The 21,670-nt window shown below is 52.0% G+C and overlaps 7 protein-coding genes across 7 annotated transcripts; 4 read left to right on the top strand and 3 right to left on the bottom strand.

The window, feature by feature from the left end:
* Nucleotides 1-366: 366 nt before the first annotated feature.
* SCP_0304560 (Uncharacterized protein) lies at nt 367-2,386 on the top strand (the record flags this gene model as incomplete). Its single annotated transcript, XM_027755849.1, has 12 exons — nt 367-431; nt 485-721; nt 777-892; nt 952-990; nt 1,057-1,149; nt 1,212-1,390; nt 1,446-1,527; nt 1,586-1,750; nt 1,811-1,910; nt 1,966-2,011; nt 2,071-2,134; nt 2,193-2,386. The coding sequence occupies 12 exons, from the start codon at nt 367-369 to the stop codon at nt 2,384-2,386; spliced, it is 1,380 nt and encodes a 459-aa protein (XP_027611650.1).
* Nucleotides 2,387-4,886: 2,500 nt separating this feature from the next.
* On the top strand, nt 4,887-6,755 carry SCP_0304550 (FAD-dependent monooxygenase afoD; the record flags this gene model as incomplete). Its single annotated transcript, XM_027755848.1, has 11 exons — nt 4,887-4,890; nt 4,940-4,962; nt 5,016-5,073; nt 5,132-5,215; nt 5,265-5,330; nt 5,386-5,771; nt 5,824-5,841; nt 5,900-6,073; nt 6,126-6,215; nt 6,266-6,316; nt 6,372-6,755. 11 exons carry the CDS (start codon nt 4,887-4,889, stop codon nt 6,753-6,755), a joined length of 1,338 nt encoding a protein of 445 aa, XP_027611649.1.
* A 540-nt stretch (nt 6,756-7,295) lies between these two features.
* Nucleotides 7,296-8,016, bottom strand: SCP_0304540 (hypothetical protein; the record flags this gene model as incomplete). Its single annotated transcript, XM_027755847.1, has 3 exons — nt 7,296-7,301; nt 7,366-7,739; nt 7,791-8,016. 3 exons carry the CDS (start codon nt 8,014-8,016, stop codon nt 7,296-7,298), a joined length of 606 nt encoding a protein of 201 aa, XP_027611648.1.
* Nucleotides 8,017-8,504: 488 nt separating this feature from the next.
* SCP_0304530 (hypothetical protein) lies at nt 8,505-8,660 on the bottom strand (the record flags this gene model as incomplete). Its single annotated transcript, XM_027755846.1, has 1 exon — nt 8,505-8,660. One exon carries the CDS (start codon nt 8,658-8,660, stop codon nt 8,505-8,507), a length of 156 nt encoding a protein of 51 aa, XP_027611647.1.
* Nucleotides 8,661-9,745: 1,085 nt separating this feature from the next.
* On the bottom strand, nt 9,746-13,562 carry SCP_0304520 (Plasma membrane fusion protein; the record flags this gene model as incomplete). The annotated part of the gene is made up of 3 exons (XM_027755845.1): nt 9,746-12,005; nt 12,056-12,321; nt 13,095-13,562. 3 exons carry the CDS (start codon nt 13,560-13,562, stop codon nt 9,746-9,748), a joined length of 2,994 nt encoding a protein of 997 aa, XP_027611646.1.
* Nucleotides 13,563-14,690: 1,128 nt separating this feature from the next.
* On the top strand, nt 14,691-15,767 carry SCP_0304510 (hypothetical protein; the record flags this gene model as incomplete). The annotated part of the gene is made up of 1 exon (XM_027755844.1): nt 14,691-15,767. The coding sequence occupies one exon, from the start codon at nt 14,691-14,693 to the stop codon at nt 15,765-15,767; it is 1,077 nt and encodes a 358-aa protein (XP_027611645.1).
* A 4,909-nt stretch (nt 15,768-20,676) lies between these two features.
* On the top strand, nt 20,677-21,561 carry SCP_0304500 (Protein rer1; the record flags this gene model as incomplete). Its single annotated transcript, XM_027755843.1, has 6 exons — nt 20,677-20,850; nt 20,912-20,921; nt 20,992-20,997; nt 21,056-21,242; nt 21,306-21,440; nt 21,492-21,561. The coding sequence occupies 6 exons, from the start codon at nt 20,677-20,679 to the stop codon at nt 21,559-21,561; spliced, it is 582 nt and encodes a 193-aa protein (XP_027611644.1).
* Between the last annotated feature and the right edge of the window lie 109 nt (nt 21,562-21,670).

Genomic DNA, 21,670 nt, shown 5'->3' with positions numbered 1-21,670 from the left:
AATTTTGTAAAGGGTAATATTACCTAAGCATTGCGGCAGGCCGGCTGGAAGCTTCCGGAACCCTTCACTAGGCAAGTCGCATAAGACGAAAACATTATATACCCTGTCGACTGCGAGCTCAACAACACTTTCCGCAAAGTCGTAGAGGATTTCGTAGCCAGCCGAGCAGTACAGACAACGCGCTTGTTTTTGCGACAATTTTTTTTCGGGATTACCAGTGGTGACTAGTTGACTTCCCATGATGCGGATACTGTAGATAAGAATTTGGTGCAGATCCTCGACGAATTTCTCGTGCAGTAGTTCTTCTGCATCTCACTCCCAGGTCCTCTTAAGTGCACACTTTACTAGTTGTCATAGGTTGACGGTATGCATGTGAAAGGACATAAACTCGAAGTGTATCCAGGTTCACCGGAGAAGACGAGGGACAGCCTGTAGGTGTGCGCTATTTTGTAGTCGAACGTGAAATACTTATTGCTTCTGTCAGCCTGCCTAAGCTTGCAGTCAAGCCATGGATTAAACCGTATCCACCGGATTTAATTTTGCGCAACGCTCAAGTCGTCGACCCCGAGAGATCGTCCCTCGTGCAGGGTCTACAGGACGTGCACATCCGGGAAGGTCATATCGTGTCAATTATTTCCAGTCAACTGTACAATGCAATATCAGGCAATGATCATGAGCAATTTCCTAGCATCGTTGATCTTGGGGGGAAATATCTATGCCCGTAAGTTTCATAAGTTGACTCCGTTGCCCACCTATCTGCATCTGAATTTTGCCAGAGGTCTCATTGACTGTCATGTCCATGTCACAGCAGTGCCAGGAGTTAAAACAGTGACTGAGATGGCGCGGTTGCCCGAAGAAGCGATCAACTTAAGGTCAACATATGCACTTCGAGGTATCTGAAACGCGCGCGATCTGCGTCAGTCTCTGAACAGCTTACATTGGTCTTCAAAGAAATGTTATTACGTGGTTTCACTACTGTCAGGGACACAGGTATGTCAAGGATATGTCGAGGGTTGTGTAGAGCCCATTGATAGAAGATGATGTCGCTGTTCGTAGGCGGTGCGAGCAAGGTTCTAGCCGACGCTGTTTCTGAAGGATTAATCCTTGGACCAAGACTAATTCAATGCGGTAAAGCGCTCTCTCAGACTGGTGCGAAGCGATACTGCAGGAACTCGCGAGCCCGTCCATATCTTAATATCTTGCTTTGTCAGGAGGGCACTCTGATTTCGGGCCGGCGACTCGTAACACTGGCTGTTGTGGAGGGCATGTTCAATCATTGGGTCGTACTTGTGATGGTGTACCAGAAGTCCTGAAAGCTACCCGTGAGGAATTGAAGGCAGGCGCTGATTTTATCAAGGTTATGTGTGGAGGAGGCGTAGCGTCTCCAACCGTGAGTCTGCGTTGGCAGCGGTAACCGTAGCAGCTCAAATATTTTGTGTTCGTAGGACGCTATCGAGACTATACAGTTCACTGCGGAAGAGATTCAAGCCATCACCACGACCTGTAGGCACATGGGTAGCAGACACAGTAAGTCAGGACGACAACTATCAATGGGTTCAAAAATTTATCCACTTTACCTTTCCAGCAACAGCGCATGCATATACTGATGCGTCTGTACTTCATGCGATCAAGAATGGAGTGAAAGGTATCGAGCATGGAAATCTGATAAGCTCCGAGACGGCCAAACTGCAAGTGTTATTTCCCGGTCTCCTGGCCATGATTAATGTGAAATACAGGATGGCCGAGAAGGGTATATTTCTGACCCCGACCCTTTCATGCTACAGAATCATGACCCGTCCGCCATATGAAGATTTTCTTCCTCCTGACTCGAAGGCGAAGAATGAACAAGTTATGGAACATGGTTTGGAGGCACTCAAAATCGCGGATGAAGCCGGTGTGACTGTTTGCTAGTCCGTCCACTCATTCGCCGGCCTTTGTCTGCGATTCTGACAGATTTCTATCTAGCGGTTCTGACCTCTTGACGTCCTTGCAAGCTCTGCAGACTGAGGAGGTTGGTAATGAAGTCACTGCCGCTGAGTCCTTTACAGCAACATTGAAGCCTTCTCTCAGTTCACAGTTCGGTCCTCCGTTCTATCATCACCGAAAATTCTCAAGCACGCAACAACTAACGCCGGTGAGTGCATTCGAGATATGGCTATTGTGATCATTGATAGGGATTTTCCCGTTGATAGCATTGATGCTCGATGACGTGAAGATTGGGCGCGTCGCTCCAGGTGCCTACGCTGACATGATAATTTTGGACGCCAATCCTCTCGATGACATAACTGTGCTGGATTATCCAGAATATCATCTCTTTGCAGTCATCAAGGATGGCAGGGTAGTAACCAGCAGGATCAACGAGTTGCAAGCCGATGTACTGTATTGAGGTAACCTGCCTTTAAAGCCCTAAACCAGTGCGTGGATGTTACTGATATACATGGAACAAGTCTGACTGAGTGCCATACATTGTGAATCATCTGTGTCATGATACACCAAGCAGCAAGGACGAGAATTATTGGCTATACCCTCTACTGGGTGTATCTCGCACAGCCTGGGATACTTCTAGGACACGTGCGATGAGCGCGAGCTCGCTATAGCTCGCATATAGTTATACCATGCTCTTCTTTGTCTCTTGTGAGTACTTGCTGAAGTGATCTCCCAAAATGACAGACAAGAGGCCTCATGTGAACCATCGATGTCAAGATACGCTCAGTTATACTCGGCATCGTATAGCGTTTGCTATCCTCGTATCTTCAAAGGCTAGCGCATGAACCATATGCTCGAAGCATCGTACTTTTACACGCATCCGTAGAGCGCCCCGGACGTTTTGCACAACGATCCCTCCAGTGTCTGACCAAATTTTAGATTCGTGACCGATATATATGTGACATGTGACACGAAATTTCCAGCCAACCAGAGCTCGAACCGGGCTTAGGGCCTGTTCGGTAGACGAGTGATATCGATAATTCGCTCGAGTCCGCGATTCTCGGGATCGCTCCGGCAACAGCGGCTACATCAGCAAAAGTCAACTTTTGCTTACTGGTGTTATACCCTTGATTAAGGATAATTCTATTGAGAAACCCTCAGAAACCCGGAAACCCCGAGAAACCCCGGGTTTCCGGGGCCACTCGAAGAAACCCCCCAACTTGGAAATTTGAGGGGTTTCCCTCTCCGGAGGAAGTCTCGGAGGCCGGCCGGCTGGCCTCGTGGGCTACCCCAATTGGTCCACCGCCACCGCCACCGCAGCTGTCAAGTCCTTGCCAATAATAAAGAATGCACTCCTCCTCGTCGCCAGCCTATCAGTCTAAAGGAAGGCTCTTCAGTAATGGGTCGCTCCTCGTTCAAGTTGATTCACCTGTGGTACCAGTATGACACAATGGATAACCCAGTTGACAGGTGCACGGTTGCCCTCGCGCAGTCAGCACCGGAGTTATCACAACATCCTTCAGTTGCTGCGCTGCCGTCAAAGCCTGCTCGTAGCACAAAGATGCATGGAGGGTCTTCCCACCAGCATCTTTGCCGGATGTTCGCGGACAGGCCATAATTGGCGGAATTGCACTGATTCTTGTGCTGCTTCAGAGACGGAGGCTGACGAGTTGCTGGTAGTTAATTTCATAGTAGAGTAACTCACATGCTGAAGCTTAAGCGGGCAAATTTCAGGTCGACATTCAATGTATTTGGTGCGTCTGCCAGCGCTAATGCTCCGGACTGCTCTCCGTCCACGTCAATGTCATCCGGCGGTGAACCGATCCTCCTGGTTCAGAAACCGGATTTCTGAACTACCCAAAAGGGTTTCTGGGGTTTCCGGGTTTCTGAGGGTTTCTCAATAGAATTATCCCTTGATTAAGGAAAAATAAGGAGATCCCGTTTCTTATTCCTCCATTATTCACCCTTATCGGCATTAATTGCCCAATTAAGAACGGAGACCTCCTTAATTAAGGAGATAAGGGAGCTAAATGGAGGTAACCAAAAGTTGACTTTTGCTGATGCATGTGACCCGGTGTGACCCAGCGGTACAATTGGTCCATCCTCCATCCAGCGCGCGCCGCTCGCCATGTCCCGACGCTGCGCCCGTTGTTCAGTGCCGTGGCGGCGAGCCATATTGGGTAACACCAAATACCGACACAGTGACCAGTACCCCCATTTCTGGCCACTAAGCATAGAAAATTTTACAGAACTATCTAGCATGACATAATTCTCACTATCCTGAGAGTGCAGAAAACCTTGTGCATGGGCCTGGACATCCTCGCCGCTGTCAGCGTCGTCGGCGTCGGCCTCATCATGCGTGAGAACAATAACCAAAAAGTGCGCGTGACAGCCGGGAATGTTCGGAGAGCCTTCGGAATATGCCGAATATCGCACATTCGAGTGAGTTATCGATATCACTCGTCTACCGAACAGGCCCTTATTGATGGACTCAAACTTCGAGTTGTTCCTTGCGTCGAATATTTGCGGGTCCTTTATCCTCCCAGATTTCGCGACGACATCCAGAGAATCCAGAATCAACATGGCCCGCAGTGCAGACGTGCCTCCGGAGTCGACAGGTCCAGACGGTTTCACAGTAAGAGTATCGGATCAACTTTAGGTCATGTTGACCTCTGGTGTAGCTTCACTATGACCTTGTGTGAATGGGCGCCTTTTGTACGGGGAATCGGCAGGCAATACTGGGCATGCATCCTCGACGTACGATGGTATTTGCTATCCCGAAGCTCCAAGCATATGTTTATATCAAGCATAAGGCATTCCCAATTCGCGCTTTTGTTCGAGCCGTGGATTTCTCGAGACAGTCTGACTCATAGACATTCCCTTCTGGCTTATCGTCAGGTTTCCGCTGGTTCCAGAAGAGTGTCCTGGTGGGGCGAAATCTTATAAAGAGGTGACTTACCATGGGTATGTGCGTCCGTCTTTCGTGTCGGAACCGTATCCCAACATGAGTGAGGCGAGACTCCGAGTTGCTATAGTGTGAGTTGGCGGCCCTTGGATGTTTTGACGTACTAATCTCGAAACGCAAATAGCGGTGCAGGTCTGGGGGGGCTGGCTTTCGCACTGTCGCTACACAGATTCAGCAAGGACGTCAGCGTTGACATCTATGAGTCCGCAGCCAAGCTCACTGAGTATGGTGCTGGTATAGGCGTGTGGGACAGACCACGGAGAATCTTGTTTGATCTTGGGCTCGCGGAAGACCTACGGATCTTAGGATACCGGGAAGATACTGGTATGAGTTAGTAATCACAATCCCATGGACGTAGCTAAATGACGTGTAGTGCAATTTCAGTACAGAAAATGTGATCAGCAGAACGGTATCGATTTTCACAATCCTACCACTGGCTGTACGTCTTTTACTTCTACAGTAATGTCACTATTGCGGCTATAAGTGTTCTCTAGATGGCATAGCGAACTTTCATAGAGCAGAGCTTCAACGTGCAATAAGCAAGCATCTCCCCCCATCTTACATCATCCACTTTTCCAAAAAGCTCGTCTCATATACCAATTCGGCTTCAGGCGAAGTTGTCCTCAGTTTTCAGGACGGATCTCTCGCCACCTGCGACGTCGTCGTTGGCTGTGACGGCGTTCGTTCAACTGTTCGTGGGGCCCTCTATCGCTCCTTCGCAGAGAGAGCTGAGCGCAATGGAGATCATGCAATGGCGGCAGAAGCGCTGTCTCACGTGAACGCGACGTACAGCGGTAGTTCCGTTTACCGTGGTCTCGTTTCAACAGACGTGCTGCTGCGCGAGCATCCTGGTCATAGAGCAACCACTGGCCGTTTCATGGTAAGTTTCCTTGATATTTGAAAAGCCATAACTTATTCAGCTACCACCCAAGTGTTTTGGGAAAAACAAGGTTGGATTCTTCCCTCTGCTGTGAATGCTCCCTAACTGCATCGGTCCCCGCTCTACAGCACCTGGTTTTTTATCCCGTTTCCCATGGCCGGATAATCAATGTTGCGTTGTTCATTTCACAACCTGAACTCGAAGGCAAACCATACGACGGTCGTTGGGTGGTGCCTGCGACGAAGCAGGAGATATTGGAAAATTTCAATTCCTGGGAACCTGAGGTAAAGAGCCTGCTCAGAGTGAGTTTGGGAGAGGTCGTAGCATGCAGGGTCTCGCTGATTCTCGACATAGTGCATGGATAATGTGTCTCTCTGGGCGGTCAACGTCGTGATGGATTTGCCTACCTTCGTTGGCGGGCGGGTGGCTCTACTTGGGGACGCCGTGAGCACCTTGTTCTTATCTTTCCTGTATAGCGCTGATATGTATGCTAGGCGCATGCAATGACTCCTCACCAAGCATCTGGAGCTGGACAGGCATTCGAGGTACGTCCAGGGTTCTAGATGCACCCGCGGCAGTCCCTATCTCATGGTGTCATAGGATGGATACATACTCGCTTCTCTTCTTACACATCCTTTTGTCACTCGGGCAACTGTCGACGATGCTCTGAAGGTCTATGATGCAATACGTCGTCCATTCGTACAGGATGTACAACGACGCTCTCGCGACATGGGAATGCTCAACCAGTTGAACGGCGCGGAGTGCCAGGCTCTGTCCGAAGATGACAGTGCTTCGGGCGCTATATCGCTCGAAAAACTTGAAGGGGTTGCGAACGCGATAGATGATTTGATGGGATGGATGGGGGTAGGCTCAGTCATGAGCGAACGTACTCGGGCCTTGAACATGTTGGAGGGCAGTATGGAGCGCTCCCGCATACCGGCGTCAGCTCTAGCGGCTTCCATGTTTGCAGTGCACAAGTCATGATGTTCTACAACGTCCCAAGAGTATGCTACAGGACGAGTCTCACAGCATGATAGCCTGCATACATATCTTTCACGATCGATTCACTGGCATTCATTTACACTGTACCTGTACTCTGCAAATTCGCATACGTCCACGTACGGTGCTCAAGGGAATTCCTTTCAAAACCTGCGTCTGATGGTCAGCAGGTGATGTAACCACTGCCTTAACAATCGCGGTGGTACTGTGATACAGTGAGTAGAGTAGTAGTACTACGGGAATAAAGAAAAAAAACGTTTGAAGGCTCGACTTCAATTGGGCACGATAAACAACCAACCGATAGTTAAGCGGAGTCAGATGAAGCTGAGGTTTGTCACAACCGGAGAGCTTTCTCCTACGCGAACGAACACGAACGGACACAAGGATAGACAGAGAACAGATAACATAAGTATACAATTGAGCTCTGTACACGCCTATGGTATCAAACCATGATAGATTTGCAGTGCGGTGTGAGCTTGCCATCATCTAGCGCAATGCTTGTAGCCCTGGGGTTCTATTTGACATCTACGCCTAAATAATAATCAGGGGATATTCAATAACATCGCTCCCACTTGGAGCGAACAATAACACGCACACTACAATGCAGAATATTCCGTGTGTGCAACTTCGGCAACCGAGTCAAGAGTGCTTCGTCCCACTTCCAGACTTCAGTTGTTCTCGGGATCTTGAACGTGACTGATTGCAACTTGGCAAACTTCGTAAGGGAGAGTGTCTCCTCAATGAGATTGCAATGAATCAAATCGAGGACTCTCTGGATTATTCCTTCTATGTTTGGATCGCCGTGAAATTGGGGCGGGATCCACACATTGAATATAATCTCGTGAAATTCACGAGATGTGATCTGGGAGAGAAATACGGGTAACCAGGAGTAGTCCGGGTCATTGCCAACCATAAGCCCCATCGTGAGGGAGGTGAGGTTGACATTCTGCGCAAGGCTGAGATGCTGTTCTATAATAACGGATCAGGGCATGCATCACACAGTGTGCGGAAAATACTTACCCACTGTGTTCTTCAATTTTTCTGCGTCAAGATTGACGTTGGCAAAGACACCGAACTCCACCAAACGAAGAGATGCGCCTGCAGCTTGCCACAATCTGCCCAATCCGATTGTCTCCATATCCTGAAGTGGAACCGAAGTGTATAGCTTTATGTCACGGAGAGAGGCGCCTGCCGTCGCATCGACGAAGACACGGAATATATCCGCGATACTCGCAGGTAACCCCATAACGTGGAGATCGGTCAAGTGTGTGTGAGGACCATGGCGACGAATAACGAGGGGATCGAATCTATTCTTCGTCCACTGAATGTTGGTGCAGGAGAGAATCTGAAGATTAGGGAAGCCAAACGCGAGGCGACCGAAGTCTTCGACAGAGCGAAAATTGATGCTTCTCACACTGAGGTGCACGAGAGACGTGAATTCCGACAAGCCTAAATAAAAACTGTTGTGGACCAGTGGAAATGTTGACAATTTGAACTGCAGGAATCCTAGCTGGGGCAAGTAGCGCGCTAGCATGAGCGGAAAGGGTGCCACGGGAGGCACAGCTTTATGAGAATTGCTTCCAAGTTCGTTCTCGATGTATATTGATGCGACGTATTCGCCGAAGTGAGGCTTCGCAGCCAGGAAAGCCGTGAATTTGGCCAAACGCTCCCGAGAGGGAAACCTGATACTGTGAAGGAGATTAAGACGACTTCTGAAGTACCAGGCGTGACATGTCAGAGCGCAGGCCAGGAGTGTCGCATCTCGCTCTCACTCCATACAAACTCATTCCGCTCCATATTGTAGACATGGGTCGGCCACTTGCCAATCCAATCGGTGATATGCTCTAGAACTTCCAGAGGTAACGCCGGTGAAGGAATGACGGACGACATGGGGGTGGCCGAGATGTTTTGAACGTAAGTGTTCCTGGTTCAGAGTTAACATCAGCAAACACATCCCGGACTTTCTACACAAATCTGGAGAGAATATATGATATCCGCAAGCACTAGACACATCACACGCAGGTCCCTTGGTCTGTGAGTGTCCGTGAACGTTACTCGAAGAAGATGCTATAATTGGACGATATTCCGAAAGTATGGATCACGGCGGACGCACCACAGGACTCGGTCACTAGGGAAAATCTCTGGAGAGTGTCAATATTGTGACACTGAGCTACTAGAGTGTTTCAGCTGCTGAAAACGAACCAGCATCGCATGTTCTTGACGACTAACCTCTTCAAACTTCATGGAGTTGTCAGTGTTGGAGGGGGATTTAGGAGAATAGCGTACCTTTGTAGGCAGCTTCAGGTCCCCGCCTAAGGGAGGGCTTGGGTGCGCGACTATAGAGGTTCGACGTCGCAGCTTACAGCCGCGGGACGAAGCTGGCATTTATACTCATCTTCAGGTAGGCTTGGTACTCGGATATGTGCCTGTGTACCTGTGGCACGACTGCTGCCGCCCTGAGCCAGCCCCGTATTGGTATGTTTTGCATTGACATCGATCATGCAAATGCGGCGGCTACCATGATTGCTCTGATCAGACTATGTAGCTGCGATCAATCATGAGAGCCGCCGCATCCATAGTCAGTGCTTGCTGTCGTTTATACACATTTATGCAAGAAGTATGGTGAAAGACGCCGTACCGGAGTACAGAACTAGTAGTAGACTTCTGACGGGCATAAGTTGGAAGTGCCCGACTTGCAATCCAAGACACATCACATCCCTTCATACGATTTCAAACGCGGATAATATACACGACTGTACTCGATTATATAGCGGTCTCTATGTATATGTGCGCGCATACGACAGTGGTTGTGCTACAACGTCAGTGGACCAATCAGTGTCAGAGACGAGAGATAACAATACAATATGCAGAGGCGAGAGCCTACAAGGAGTGATGATGAGCAGCACATATGCGAGAGCGTGCCCAATAACAGATAGCGCGTACATCAATACAAAGATAATGAAGAGATCACCCACTCATAGAGCCATAGCAATGAAAGGGTTCGTGGGGATGCTCCTTCTCACGGAGAAGGGATCGGATGAAACTTGGACATCTGGCACCTGGTGCTCGTCGTCAAAGGGCGTTACGAACGGGTCCACCGCCTGGGAGGAGTGCGCGATAATCGTGGGGTGGAGCGAAGGTGGCACAAGTACTCTTATGTGGGGCATCGATGGATCTGGTTCGAAGCCATGGTGCAAGGGAACAGCGACAGGAAACTGCGGTTCAGGCGGACCATAGACGGAGTCCACGCTCACAGGAACGTCAGTGCGTAGAGGCTTGGAAGTATGTGAGGATGGGAGATCAGACTTCCTCGCAGGTGTCTGTTTGTGCATCCAGGGTAACTTGGGAGGAGAGAGCACTGGCGACACCGACCAAGCAGAACGAGGAGTATCATCAACGTCAGCACCGTCTACTACAGTCAGATCGTCGCTCTCGGTCGACGGCGCGTCCACTCTAATGGTAAGTTGAGGGCGCGCCCTTGCGCGAGGCGAAGATGTCTCATCCATTTGCTCCTCTGCTCGATCGTTCTTCCGCATCACGTTCCACAGCCGGGGAAACCACGAGGTGGTATGCTTGTCCGATGCGCCCCCTTCAACATCGGCCTGCTTCTCGTCGCCCGTGAACCGCTCGCGGCCCCTGCTCCCTAGCGACATCAGCTTCGTCGGATGGCTGATACTGGGGCTGCTGCTGTGACGCTGTGCGGAAGCAGCAGCGGCGCTATGATCAAGGAAGCTGTCCCAACTCTTCTCGAATTGGGGTTTGCGCATGCTCAGCGGGTGTGAAGGGGGTTGCAGCAGATGGCCCTGCGAAGGGGTGCCGCTGTGGCGGCGCATCGACGTACGAATACCGTCGAAGATACCAGAGCGGGGATGGGGAGAAGGCATGGGCGTGAACGAGGGCAAGTTAACCTCCACCATCTCTCCACCATCCTCGTCCTTCAAAGGGGGCACAGGGGTCGAAGTGCTGGTGTTCCGGAAAGGAATCACCAGTCCGTTGATTCCCGCTCGCTGCCTCCGCTGCCACTTGCGCCTGCGGTGCGCCTCCAGCCAGTCCCTGCCATACGCGTGCCAGAAGATGATGGCGAGCGCCATGAGGACGACGATGCCCCAGAGGCCCATGAAGATCGAGAACATGATCCGCTCCTTCTTCAGCCCCTCGATGTAGTCTGCAATCAGGGTGCCGAGGATACCCGTGCTGTTGTTGGAACCCCCGCCCACGGCCGCCGTCGCGATCGGCGCCGTCATCTCGTTCACCTGCGCGGAAGAGAGCACGAGCGCGGACTCGTTCACGCGTGGGATGTTGATGTTCAGGTTGTTGTGCAAAAACGTGAGCGCGATTTCGATGTCGCTGACCTTCCCGCCGATGAAGCACTTGATGAACTCCGAGACCGGGCTCTCGAGGATCGTGCCGTTGAACACCGTGGAGACTGCATCCTGGAGATCGTTGTAAAATGCATTAATCGTGTCGTTGAGCGTGGTAGTCGTGCTATTGACCCAGCCAAAGAGGCCGTCGTTCACCGTTGACTGAACAATATCCACTTGCGCATTCACCTGGTCGGCATAGACAGACGACTGGTTGTACATGCTGCTGTTGATCGACGTAGCGATGAGATCGGTGTACCCTGAGACTGACGCGGCAGCCTGCTGCGAATACTTGTCTGCGAGAGGTCTGATAGCGATGATCTGGATCTGCACCGAAAGCAGGCCAAAAAATCCGATCAGGAAGCATGCGAGAGCCGGCGGGTGGAAAACATAGTGGAAGAACCAACGAAGGTGAATGTATTGCGACGGGCTCATGCGGAACAATCTCGCAAGCATATTCGCGATCTTCATCAGGTGCGGATGAAGCGCGTCCGCCTGGAGAACCATCAGGTTATGATCGCTCATGTCAACCGTGGGCACAGACGTCTTCGCGACTGTGATGTTATAGACGCTGGGGTCCGACGTCCACGCGTCGCGGGTCCTCTGCAGGTGTTTCTTCAGGAGGCGCCACTTGTACCACTCCAGCAAGCAGTTGGAAGCGAGCAGAAGCACGGCGAGCACAAGCAGGATGACCGTGCCAATCTTAGCCACCTTGACGATATCGCGAGCAAGATCGTCGACGACCGAAGTGTCCAGGTTGTCGCAAAAGGTGAGGGTATTCTGCTGCGGAATGGGTAGAGCATTCACGGTGAACGTCATATTTGCGAAGGTCTCGTTGATTTCCTTGACTACGAGCTCGAACGGAGTGTCAAGACTGCGAACGGTATTAGTCGGCGACAACGGTGGCGGGGCGACAAAACGTACATGGAATCAAGATCGGACTTGAGGGTCGACAGCGTTGGCAACGAATTGTTGAGAGAAATCAGCGCGCTCTCGAAGTCGCTCGGAAGGGTGACGTTCTCCAATGAAGTCAAGCTCGGAATGCTGAACTGCGGCACTGATATGTTACCGAAAGGGTTGATCTTGTTGATCTCGTTCACCGCACTCGCAATGGCCGAATTCGCAGAACTGACATCATTTTGGATGGATGTCCGAATGCTGCCCAGAGTGGACGAAAGAAAGCTGTTGGCCTGCGCAACAAAATCGTCAGCATCGTAGCATAGAGTTGTTGCGGATTGACATGTGAAAATGGCGAGGCAACAGCTCCCATGTCAGTTCCACTGTCGCGGCAGATGCGCCTTCACGAGCGCGTTTGGAACGCATTCAGCGTCCACACGTGCACGCACCAACATCGTTTGACACTAGACGCGAACAAATGACGGGGCTGCACTGCCATTCTGCCATTCTGTGGACGAGAGTCCCATTCCTTGCGAGATGCATTCTCGGAGCGTCTACTCGGAAGAACTGAGTAGAAGAGCGGCACGAATGGCATCGCATGGCGCACGACAAAGCGTCCGTCCCTCTTGTATACACATCCCTCGGCCTCTCCTGACAGAATTTGTTCATGAATGCGACTGTATGTGTATCATCAACTCTATCTGAGGTATCAGGGACCAACAAATGTGTCGTGCGACGGTTCTCGTGTTTCGAATCTTGGCTGAGGTCATATTGTGTGACGAACCCAACCCCGGCCTATAAAAAATGACCAGATGTTCTGACGACCCTCCACACCGAATCTAAACCAGGGTCGAATCTCAGAACGGCTGGTCACGAGACTATGTCTCCCGGTGGACGCGACTTCTTTGCAAATGCACCTCGCGAGGACAATTTACCGTGTGATGAGCATCCACGATTGCATGCCCAACGCCAGACGCGAACAAAGGGTATACTGGCATATCACGTGCGTAGAAAACTAGCCCAGAGAGCGCTGACACAACTGCAGCAAAAGGTCTGACGAACTCACCTCTTGGACAAACCCGATGAGAATGGACAGGCCACCTCGCACCACCAACTCCAAGAAGCAGAGGAACGTTGAGCGATAGGTGTCTACGATAAAGTTGATGATCGCCTCCATGATGGTTAGAGCGAGGATCATGGTATCACGAGCAGCGTCGAGCATGTCGTTGACCGCATTGGTGATCTGGTGGTTCACGGCGACTGCGAGATAACGCGGCATGCTCGCCGCAGCGGTGGCTGCGTGCTGAGCGGCGTTACAGCTGCTGAGAAGATCCTGCTTTGCGCCCGCAACGGAACCCTGTGCAGACGCAACGGAGAGCTGGAGTCGGAAGACGACGAAGAGCAAGGAGAGGATGGGGTAGGCGAGCCATGTAAGAGAGAGCAGGTGGGGAAGTTCAAGGTAGGGCTTGAGAGTGGTGGTCGCATGTGAAGGAGAGTCGTAAAGAGGAGGTGGAGACAAGCCGCGAGCAGACATCGTGAACGAATAGGTCGGCTGGCGACGGAGTGCAATGTGCTCGAACTTCTAAGGAGGTCGTCGACGTGCGTGGCGCGGAAGGAGAGAAGAGGTATCCCGGAAGAGAGGGAAAGAAAAATACATTGCGAGGTGTTTTAGGAGCGGAGAACTCATTGTGTGCTTGTCGCCGTCTGTGCAGAGAACAATGAAAGGCTGGCAGGTCACCACAATAGACTACCCTGATTTGGAACTTCCACGTGTCGGAAGTTTATCTCGATCTAATCTCGCGTGCAACCCCATACTAACTGAATGTCCGGAACTAATACAGACTCGAGCGGACAGGTCTGCAAGATCGTCTTAGCATCGAGGTTTGGAAGAGCTAATGCGTTGCAATATCTGCCTCGTCTAGAGCATTTTCTGCAAGTATTGACTTCTCCGAATCACCAACCGTGCCCGGGGCGCCCACTTTTGCTGCGGATTCCGATACTAATTGTTACCAATGAAGTAAACTTGGGTGCCAATCCTCACGGTCTGCGAGGACGGGCTGTACACAAACCCGAGCGCGGCGTGCCGGCGGCATTTGTACCCCCGTGCTCTGCATATGACTGCAGCTCTGGGAGCTGAGAGCGCTTGCTTGCCATTGCAAGTCTTTGTCTTATGGCGACTGGTAGGCGTTGTCTCTGTGCGTGCTTGGAGTGTAAGTACATCGTGATGGAAGTCCAGGAGCTCAATGTTTGAGTGGTACTGTCTTTGGCTGATATTCTGGTAAACACCTCAATTAAACAGAGCAAGAAGTCCGGGCATTCTATCCTTGCACGCAGATTCGCAGCAAAACGAGGGAGTGAATGCCCACCGTGTAACGCTCGTCCATTCCAATGAATCAGATTCAGAAGCACCACATATACAGCTTGGAGTGGTCGGCACCGTGTCTGCTGCAAGTGATCGACGAAGCTGTCAGCGTCAGCCTCGTAGACATATCACCTCGTCACACCCCGTTCGTCTTTTCTGCTTCAAGTTCTTACGCTCAAGCAATTGCAACGCGCTCACATCCTAGCACTATCGTGCGTACCCGCTTTGTCTACAGACGACATCACTATTCTCCCCGGTCATTTCTCCCCTGCTTCAAGATCCTTGGAACATCTTGCCACCATGCGTCCCTGCATCATCACCATCCTTTCTTTCGCTCTGGCCGTCTCCATTGCTGCTGTGCCTCTTACCATGTCCACTCCTGTCACGATTACTGGCATAATGACAGCTACCATGGGCCTTATAGGTCCTAGCGAGGTGCCGAACCCTGGTCCGATGAAGCCTCTCGTCCCCTTCCCTCGCCGCTCCGACAGTCTGCAGCGCCGCCAAATTCGTATTGCCAACCACGACATTGGTCCGAACGTGACGCAGCAAAACCCGGTCTCTGCACTCGAAGATCCCTCCCTGTTGTCGAAGCGCGAACCATTGGAGATGGTGGATCATCCTGCGACGGTGGAGAAACAGGTGGCTGACAGCGCCCCGGACGCAGATAGCGCTTCCGGTGTCCTCGGGCGTCGCCAAATCCGCGTCTCCAACCAAGACATCGGTCCGAACGTGACGCAGCAGAACCCCGTCTCTGCTTTGAAAGATCCCTCTCTACTGTCGAAACGCTCCTTGACAGGCATGGTTACGCCTGAGGAAGCTGCGCGGAGGGGGCCCGAGTCGGGGGATAGCGCACCCAGCTCGGGCAGCGCTCCTCAGAACCCCGGCATCTCGTCAGGCACGAAGGCCGTCTCGTCGAGCCTGCAGACGTTGGGCGCAGCCCGCACCAACTCCTCTGCCGTGTCCCACTCAGTGCTCGGCGAGGTGTTCGGCTCTGATGCCGAAGGCACTTCCTCGCCCAACGTGTTGCACAACGCCGTGACGAACTTGCGCAGGGACGGCAAGCCCGCACACCCCCGCGTCGGGCTAGTAGTCGTGCACAACCAGCCCGGGAAGCGCCATACATTTGTGCTCGACACCGACGCCCTCCTCCCGCCCCCACCGGACCCCACTTCCTCTCTGAGTGTGCAGCCGACCCCGATCCAGGCATATCAGAATGTGGGCTTGATCGACATCGACAGCAACCGCCCGCCGCCCGTGATCCCTGACGTCTCTGCCCTCCCGAAGAACTTTACCATGGTGAACGGCACGTCGAATCTGGCTCATGCGGATACCCAGACTCCGGTGAAGAACGTGACTAACGTTGCGCACGCCTGATGGTCTCGGTTGGGTGGTATATCTGTGAAGAGGAAGAGGTCAACTTGCATTGAGTCTGGCCCCACCACACACGCTCCTGTGTAGATGACATTGGATTACGACTGGGTGTATCGTTCACTTGTCACACCTTGATCTTGTGCTCGACTACGACTTCTCACCTCTATTGCGAATCTATGTACGAACGAAATGCGCGAGTCTGGCGTAGATTTTGGCCACATGTGAAGCATCGTCCCTACGCGTCGTCTCTCTTACCCGGGCAAATATTGCCAAAATGACTAGGAATACTTCAAGGCCAAACAAACACACCTGCCAAACGCGGATGTGTTGAATCCAGTGGCTGAGACCAAGCCCGTTCGCCGAATATTCCCCGGTACAGACCCCCTCGGAGTTCCGCGGGCCACTTCCATTTCCAGCGAGAAGATATTCAACGCCAACGTTGTCGATCAGCTCTGAGACTGAGTACGTCATACTTCCCACTTGTCTTGCCGATGTCTCTCGGTGATGTATGTGTTCCCCTCAAGAGATATCATTGGAGGTGAACCAGCAACCCCGTCAGCTCGCGGCCTGCCATAAAGCGTCATCAACAAGGGAAGTCGCTGGATCCATCCTTATATGGAAGTGCCGTTGTGCCCTAAATTAAGGAAACGGCTCAAGCGTTGCCATCTGATGGGAACCAAACCCGATTTGGCTTCAAATCCTATTGTGTCTTGCCTCGTGGCGTACGTTGCTTTGCTTGTTGCTCAGATTGGACTCTGACTCATGCATCTGGCAGCCATAGATCTTCGCTTTGATTTGAAAATTTCATGCTGCGGTTTGCCCTCGAAGCGTATAAATACACCAAGTCATTCCTCCCACTTTCCCCCATCGCCTCTGCCTTCTCTCTTCCACGTGGACGGTTGGGTTTCTAGGTATATAATCTTGTGTTTACCGCTCTTTCTCCCATCGCTCCTTCCCTCTGTCTTCCATCACCTATCCTCAACCTCAACGTCGACCTCAACGTCTTCCACATCCTCAAGCTATCTTGCTCAAGCTCTTGCATGACCCCGACTGAGGATTCAAGAACAAAGGCAAGTCGTCTCCGACGTCGTTGTCCACTGTCTGTACTCAACGGTCGCCCATCCACGTGGCAGGTCACTCCAGTGTTTTTCAACATGTCACTAGTAAGTTGGACTGGGCTCCCTCCTGGTCGACGAGCGGTATCCCCAGATTGGGCAACACAACGGCGCGACTTCTCCGGCGTTGAATGGACTCACTTCAGCCTCGGCGATGGTGGCCACCAATGTGGCCATACCAACACTGGGCTTCTTTTCTTTTTTTCTGGCGACGGGTGGGCAGTGGGCGGGTCTCAGCTTCATTCTTTTCCTCTGACGCATGCGAAACACTCGCTCTGGCGACAAACTCTTCTCTGGCCCTCTTCTGTGGGACTGGGCAACATAGCTTCTACTTTTTCCACTTCCCATTCCTCTGCTCCTTTTTTTCATTCCTTTTGTCTTCGTGACGCTGGGCGACAATCGCGTGGACCGAACCCCCCGGGGGCTGGCGCGGACCTCTTTGTGGTCCCCGGGACGAGTACCCCGTCGCCCTTGTGCGACGGGCGAAACCAACTCGCGCCAACCTCGAACGCAATCTGAAATCCAAGGTGTGTCTTTTGGTTTGTTCCTCTATAGTTCGTGGACTAATATTTTGCCGTTCCATTCCAAGACCGCCGTCGATAGCCCGACGTGCGCTTAATCAAATTCTTTCGCACTAACAACTCTTTGTAGGTTCGCTCGGATTATCGCCATCCCGTCTGCAAGGCTAGCACAAACTGTTCCTCAGCATCGGCGACTAGCGTATGGACCCTGTAAACCCTTCAGAAGAGCGAGATCATCACAGACCAGTGTGCAATGATTTGGGCATTTTTCTGCCTTCTGCACCCTGTGGCTGGTCGGCAGGTCACCTTTCGTTCTATGTCGACTGCAGGCGAGCACAAGCTGTTGCTCAGAATCGGCGATGAGTGTATCCTGCAAAGCCTCTCCAAGGGTGAGACCGACGATGTACTGGAGTGCAGCGATGATGCTGCACGACGGTTTCCGTGACTGGTCGACAGTGATCGCTCTCGTGGGTTTTGTTGACTGCAGTCTAGTGCAAGCTGTCGACGGTCGGCATCGGCGAGGGGTTTGACGCTGTAAACTCTTCTGAAGGGCGAGATCGATGGAGAGCCGGTGCGCAATGATGCGGGCATTTTTTGCCCTCTGCGCACCACAATGGCTTTCTGTGACTGGTCGGCAGGTCGCTTTTCGGTCGATGTTGGTTGCAGTTTGTGCTAGCCTTGCAGTGCGGTTGTCCCCAATGCAAGAGAAGGTGAGATTTGCAGCAATTTCGTTTTGTCTGCATTTTGACTAATAATGTTGTGCAGGGTCGCCAGATAAGCGCGTTCAAATACCCTCAATCATATCAGGTGCGTCCCGAGGACGGGCAGCACTTGCGATGCAGCGCTGTCCGGGCGCGGACCTTTACGTGGTCCTCGGGATAAGTACCCCGTTGCCTCCGGGTGGCGGGGGAAACCAACTCGCGCCGAATCGTGGTTTGCTTCCAGTTCTATGCATCACTGTTTGGCTGACTATTCTCCGGCCTTCCAGACATTTATTTTTGATCATGGATGTCTGGCTCGAAATGAAGGTGCGCTCTTCTTTGTGTTATCTCGTTCACTGACCAATGGTTGTCCGCCCAGACTGAGGATGGCCGTCGCCGTCCCTGCCGCATGGTGAATGTAAACTGCCAGCCAACGTCGCGTAAGGAGCATACACACTGCGCCCTTCCTCGAAGGAGACCGACGGAACGACCCGGTGCGGTCTGATGACGGCACTCGTTGCCTCCGCGCACTGTAGAGCTCCCCGTGTCTGGTCGGCAGGCTGCTTGTTGCTCGACGTTGGTTGACGGTTTGCGCTCGCCTTGCGGTTGTCGTCAAGAGGAGACGGATTCGCCGGAGGATACCATGTGGCCCCATGTAAGGTGAGCTATCTTAATTCTGGCTAACTTTTGGTATAGCTGCGACGCTGTGAGCGTAGGTGCTGGTGGTGCCGGGTGAGTATTCGTATATCTTGTCTGGGGTACACTTTCTCTGGCGACACGATACTGCGGCCCCTTGTGCGTACTGGTTCTGGTTTATGGGCAGGTAAGTTGACGACGGCTGGTATCGACTTTGGCGACAACGCTATGTGTAAAGGTGAGTCAACAATCGCTGGGTCAAATCTACTCTGGCGACACGGCTCTTGAGCGCCGACGCTCGAGTCTCGGCAACTGGTCTGTGGCGACTCTTAGGCGACGGTTCATTGCTACTCTGCTTTTCCGTTAATAATCTGCAAAGTGTGCCTCGTTTGCTATTTGTGCTTGTCTCTCTGGCGGCTGTCATATGTCGGTGAGCGTTGTGGCATGATATCATATTTGTTTCGTTTGATTTCTCTCAGAACGAATTCACGAGTCCGACATAGTATGCGACGTCGCAGCGATTAAATGATCCATTTCCACTGTGTGGGGAGGCTCCCTCCACTTTAGTTCGGCGAGTGTGTGGCTGCTTTGACATGTTAGTTGAACGTAGACGCATTTGGCATGAACGCCGTTGTCAATCGACTACGCTTTTTTACTTGGTGAGAGTTCTCTTGTCTCGAGTTGGGTGATGTGCTGCGCTCGTCCGCTTTCACACTGATTAAAGGTATAATCACGACAAGACCGCTATATCCACAGGTGCGTCGTTTTTTTCCCGAGGGCGGGCAGCGCTTGTGGTGCAGGCACTGTCCGGGCGCGGACCTTTACGTGGTCCTCGGGATAAGTACCTCGTTGCTTCCTGGCAGCGGGGGAAACCAACTCGCGCCGAACTTCAAGTATCACTTCTTTTTCATCTCATCTCATTACATGATTCCTTCTTGAAGTTGCCGCCGCAGTAGGAGCAAGAATACATTTCGACCGCTGCGATTGTTTGCCAACCTCGAAACGGCAATGCTGTTCGAGGGCGGCGGAAAAGGATGGTAAGTCTGATTCAATGCCGCCATCTTTTCTTTCTGCCTGATTAGAGCCTCCTGCATGAGCAGGGAGCAGGAAATTTACGCTCGCCTTGTTACCATGGGCTTTCCGAGGATACTATTGATGTTGGTTGTTGACATCCGCTTGCTCAAAGTGGATTGCCGACAGGGCGGCGCTACTTCTGCAATTTTCGAGTTTTGTTCTGGCGACTCGACTATCGCGTTCGACTCTGCGTTCCATATATGAGCTCTGTGGCCTCTGGTTAAGAACACTGGCAACACCGGCTCTATGTTTCACTTGACGGTGACGACTGGACTGGCCGGCTTGTCGCGGTGACACCTGAGGCTTCCTCTTCTGGCTGTGACAGTCTTGACATTGACTATGGCAGTTCTCTTTTCGCTCGCTGGTTTGTCTAGCTCGTTTGTCGTATCCAAATCATGGAATCTGAGACTCTTGTCTGTGGCGGCTATGTTGTTCTCACGTTCTTAACTCAACTGCTCATCAATGGCGACGGCTGTCTGAGTCTGGCAGCATGGCATGGCACTTCCTACACTCGTGCACTTCGCTCTCCGTTTTCCGTAAATTGATCCAAGTCTTGTCTCTGCTTTTGTCCTTTGTTTTCTGTAATTTTCGTATAGCATTATTGTCGGACATGTTCCACCGTCCTGTACCTGAGGCAGGGTGCTATCCTCGCTCAGACCTCTACATTTGTGTATGTCGTCGAAGTTTAATTCGCCTCGAAATGATCGATCGAGGGCGACGGTCTTATCTATGTAGCCTTAATCTTTTGATCTCCGCTCGGCCAATGCCGCGCCGCAGAAGTCCCTGAGTTTTGCAACTGGACAGTTCAGCACACCGGACACGACCTTCACGGCTCTCAGCATCGCCGCCCTCCCTCGCGCCCAAAATGATGTCCTCGTCAGAGCCAGGCGCCCCCGCATCTTTATCGTTACAGTACAGCCGTGTGCAACGGCAGTACCAGCAAATCCTCGACCGGGTGACGCCCTTCGTGCTCTACCGATGGCTCAGCTTTGCGGGGCTGCTCTTGCTGTTTATATTGAGGATCTTTGTGGTACAAGGGGTGAGTCGTTTTTTGTGTACTGTGATGTGGAGAAACTGAGGAAGTATTACGTGGGTTACAGTGGTATATTGGTCAGTTTCATGCTATGCAAGGATTGACGTTGTCTCACTCAATGTATCACCCCTGCCGACCCGTTCACAGTATGCTGTGCGTACTCTCAGTTCTCTCCACAGCAACACTATTAACTCCAAATTGCACAATCCAGATGCCTACGCGATATACCTCCTGAACCTTCTGCTTGCGTTCCTGCAGCCCAAATTCGACCCCTCTCTCGAGGATGACCTCATGGCAGACGAGATCGAGGAAGGCGGCGAGCACACGCCCACCCTGCCGTCTCAGCGGGACGATGAGTTCCGACCGTTCGTGCGGCGCCTGCCAGAGTGGCAGTTCTGGTACGTCTCGTATTCTATGACGCGTTCGGGGGGCTGACAGCTGGTGGGTCTGTCGTTACTCAGGTTGTCTGCGACGCGCGCGACGGTGATTGCGCTGTTCTGCTCTCTCTCACAGGTCTTCGACGTACCCGTGTACTGGCCGATCCTGCTCATCTACTTCTTCGTCCTGTTCGCACTTACCATGCGCAGACAAATACAGTACGTGTTACGTATTTGCCGTGCGTACACTGCACTCATGTTGGTTTTCAGACATATGATTAAGTACAAGTATATCCCTTTCGATATTGGACGGAAAGTACGCTACGGTGGACACAAGTAGTCTATGGGCGCGGATGCTAGAGTTTTGTCGTCGACATACTGTAGCTAGGGTCAGGTGGGGTTAGACGCACGGACTACAATACCATTCGCGGGCTTCATGCTCTGCATTA

Source organism: Sparassis crispa (assembly GCF_003851025.1).
Source record: "Sparassis crispa DNA, contig_000002F, whole genome shotgun sequence".
NCBI lineage: Eukaryota > Fungi > Basidiomycota > Agaricomycetes > Polyporales > Sparassidaceae > Sparassis > Sparassis crispa.
Note: the sequence above shows the minus strand (reverse complement) of the source record. Positions and strands in the feature narration are given on the sequence as shown.